The sequence below is a fragment of the Gavialis gangeticus genome, unplaced genomic scaffold (assembly GCF_001723915.1).
Source record: "Gavialis gangeticus isolate Ggan-Ray unplaced genomic scaffold, GavGan_comp1, whole genome shotgun sequence".
Lineage (NCBI taxonomy): Eukaryota > Metazoa > Chordata > Crocodylia > Gavialidae > Gavialis > Gavialis gangeticus.
In genome coordinates, this window is record NW_017729000.1 from 225004 (window position 1) to 228490 (window position 3487).

The window sequence follows — 3487 nt, forward strand, 5'->3', positions numbered from 1 at the left end:
GAAATATTTTGCCCCATAATCCCATCTAAATCTGACCTTCATTGAGGGCTTTGTACTTGATACAGGATATTATTTTACATGTTAATTAGTATATATGCATAGCTAATGAAATTCTGTCTCATTAGGGTGTGCAATTCATTAATAACAAGCTTTTATTGCATCTAGATTAGCTTTGAAAAAGGAACTGGGAACCGGGAATAAGGAATAAAGAACTGGGAATAAGCAACCAACTTCAGCCTCATGGGGTTAGGGAGAACGGACTCATCTGCACCACTGGCATCATAGCCACAATTCTAGCCTTTCCTGCCTGTACTACAGCCGCAACCATCCCACGCAACTGTGCGATGCATGGTGCCACGTCCCATCAGGCACAGCTGCAGAAAAGGGCTTGCAGAACACATTTTCCCGACACCAGGGCCAAGATAATAACAGAGCGGAAGCAGCTATCAAGATTGCCAAGAAACTACTAAAAATGCATCAGTGTTACAGAGCCCCATGGTTAGCTTCACTGGGCTGGAGAAAAACCCCCAGAAAGGCTGGGCAGCAGTCCAGCGTGGCATCCTGTCACTCTGCACACAGGCCATTGCCTCAACTTTTGAATACAGCAGTAGCGGAAAAAGTGACAGAAGAAACAAAACAGCAGTGACAGCAAGCTAAGTATAATGAGAGGTATCAAGATCCTTCCTGTGCTTCAGAAAGAATGGGCACCAAGAATACAACCAGCACCCTGGAGACCAAGCCACGAGGCAGGGCCAGGCCTCATATCCAAAGGGTAGCATCAAGATCAGAAACAGCAGGAGGGAGAAGACAACTTGCACTTCCAGGGAAGAAACTTTCCTTGGCAGCCTGTTTCACTGATATTAAGAGAAGGTGGAGGGAGGGGGTGTTGTTTGTTTGTCTTTTGTTGGTTTTTCCCACCCCCCAAGACGTAACATGAATCTGCTTTGGTGCAGTTTCAACCCATTGCTTCAGTCCTGCTCCTGCCCTCTGCGGGAAGGGAGAACAGTTTTCCCTCCTCTTTACAGCAGCTTTGGACAGCAATGGCCCTTTCCTAAGACCAGCCAAGGAATGACTTTCCCCAGAGTCTTCCCACAGGGGAACAGCATTGCCCAGCCATGGACTGGGCCCTGCAGCGCTAGGTATGGTGCCCATGCAGATTCTGTGCAACTGCTACAGAAGAAGCGAACAATGACTGCAATATGTTCACCCAGTAATGACCCCCATCAAGGTGCAAAGAGGATGCCACAAAATCTCCCTGCATAACTCTAAAAGAAAATACCACCCGATCCCGATAGAACAGGTGCAAATAAAACCCAGCGAGTGGCAGAGCTGTGGAGATGCCACATTTCAAAGAGTCCACAGATAATTGAAATTATTCAGTTCTAGCACCGTAAGAGAAATTTGTTACAAGTGCTCTTGTTGCAACCATTGTATTCTACAGATGCATGTATACAGATACGTCTATGGTTTAATAGTAAACATTAATGCCATTCATAGCATCTGACAAAGTAAGTTGCGACCTACAAAAGCTTGCGCTTCTCTGAACCAGTTAGTCTCTAAGGTGCCACTCTGCCTTACCTTTTGTCAGTTTACTCTGAAAGGAGACCTCTGTTACAATGAGAACATGTGCTGCACTCTTCCTAAGCTCACCGGCTTGCTCAACATGATGTCATTATACAACTGCAAACAGCTTTCTCAGTGAAGCTTTTAATACCTTGTCCTAGGCTGTGGCACCTGGAGAAGGAGGCATTTGAATGCTTCCTTGGCATTACACAGGGCTGCAGGAGCCCCAGCAACTCATGGGCGAGGTGCTTCTCATGCTCCACTCCCTGAGGCAACTGAGCTTTCCTGAGGAATCTTCTGTCCCATGCAAGAACCAAGTGGGTCTGGCTCTGGTCAGGTTACAGGATTTAGAAGGGATCATAAACTACTTAATCCAAAGGGGTTTATGAGGGAGAGCTCTCAAATAGGTTTGTTCGCACTCTCTTGCTAGTTTTTCTTTTGCTGCAAGCCCCATTGATGTCCATCTTATTGATTTGAAAGGGAGGCAACTGTTGCTCATGGGTCTGTCCCATGGGTGTGGGCTCCCATCTCTCCCACATCAAGTAAACTTCCCCACTTGTACCTTCCCAGAGGGTTTCCTGCTGGCTACAGGAAGCCTGCAGGGACCGTTCTGCTGTTCATGTGGTTCTCACCATGAATGAATTCTTAATATTGCTTCTGTGTTTTGATCAGGAAGTTTTCTGGCTCTGTCAAGTGACTGCACAGAAACAAAGCGGCTTTGCCTGAAAGACTCTGTCTGTAATACCACCTACCAGACCCTGGAAAACTGCTCAAGTGCTAAGACTCATCCCATCTCCCTGGACCATGACGCCAGGGCAAAGTGCCTGGATGCTGAGCTGGCCATCAGAAGCAGCCCTCTGCTGCACTGCAAGTGTCGCCGGCGCATGAGGAGACAGGAGCACTGTCTGCACATCTACTGGACTGTTCATTCCAGCCTGATGCATGGTGAGATGGAATCACTTCACCTAAAAATAATGGGAACCTATGTAATGGGAATAAATTCCCACCAAGGGAGTGGGGATGGTTTCCTGGGAACACTGCCACAGAGCACTCAACTCTGGAGGCAGTCACCAGAGAATCTCACCACACCTCCAGAGAAAAGTAAGTTATTAGTGATTTACAAAGAATATGTTAAAGAAATCAATACACAGAACAAGAAAGCTTAAGCACAGATTGCATCTTTTAAAACAACAAAGAAATATGTTCACAACATATTCATGAGCCACTTCAGGGGCTGAACCCTCAGATACTGCATTTTCTGTTGCCTTGTGTAAAGAAGGAGGGTCTAATACCAATGAATCAAGGGATTCATTGAACAGAGAAGACAGTGCTGTCCTTAAACCTGCTGTTTGCCTTTTGTACAGTTGTTTCCCGAAGGCTCCCCTATCCCCACTGCTGCCTTGCTCCCTGCAGTGCATCCATCCTCGCAAATGCTGAGACCTGGAAGGAGCAAATGAGAACTTAGAATACATCTTGCCTACGTGGAAGTGGTGAATGACTCCTGCATCTCTGCTGCAGAGTAACACCCAAGCAAGGTCCTTAGCTCCTGGCCTTTGCTTTGCTCCTAGATCTAGAGCAGAGTGCTTTTGAATTAACTATGGCCCTGTGGCTGCAGTTAGACGAGTGCATAGATGTCTCTCTGAAAGGCTAAGCTGATCATCAAGCATTTCTCCCAACACTCCTGCATGTGTTTCTTGCCTCATCTAGGGTATATGAATATGGAGATGTCTCCCTACAAGGATCTAGCAAATAAAGGACCCAAGAAGATGGACTACAACAGGCTGGCAGCTTTGGTTTCAGGTAAGGACGAAAACAGGTACATTATATAACACTACCCTTCCCTGCTTTTTTTCATTCCCTTTCCAGAGGAAGACTATAAAATAGGGGCACTCTGAAGTGCTTTGGGTTAGAATACAAGGCAGTC

The 3487-nt window shown here is 46.5% G+C and overlaps 1 protein-coding gene across 3 annotated transcripts in view; it reads left to right on the top strand.

Moving 5' to 3' along the window:
* Positions 1-3487, top strand: part of GFRA3 (GDNF family receptor alpha 3) — an 18966-nt gene that overhangs the window by 7432 nt on the left and 8047 nt on the right. Inside the window, exons 1-3 of one of the 3 annotated variants that reach the window (XM_019506013.1) lie at positions 1853-1880; positions 2236-2508; positions 3271-3363. In XM_019506013.1, the coding sequence (XP_019361558.1) occupies positions 1868-1880; positions 2236-2508; positions 3271-3363 (379 nt within the window). In that variant the 5' untranslated portion in view covers positions 1853-1867. Of the gene's footprint in view, positions 1-1852; positions 1881-1933; positions 1971-2235; positions 2509-3270; positions 3364-3487 lie in introns of those variants that run through there. The other 2 variants (XM_019506012.1, XM_019506011.1) reach the window with 2 other exon arrangements.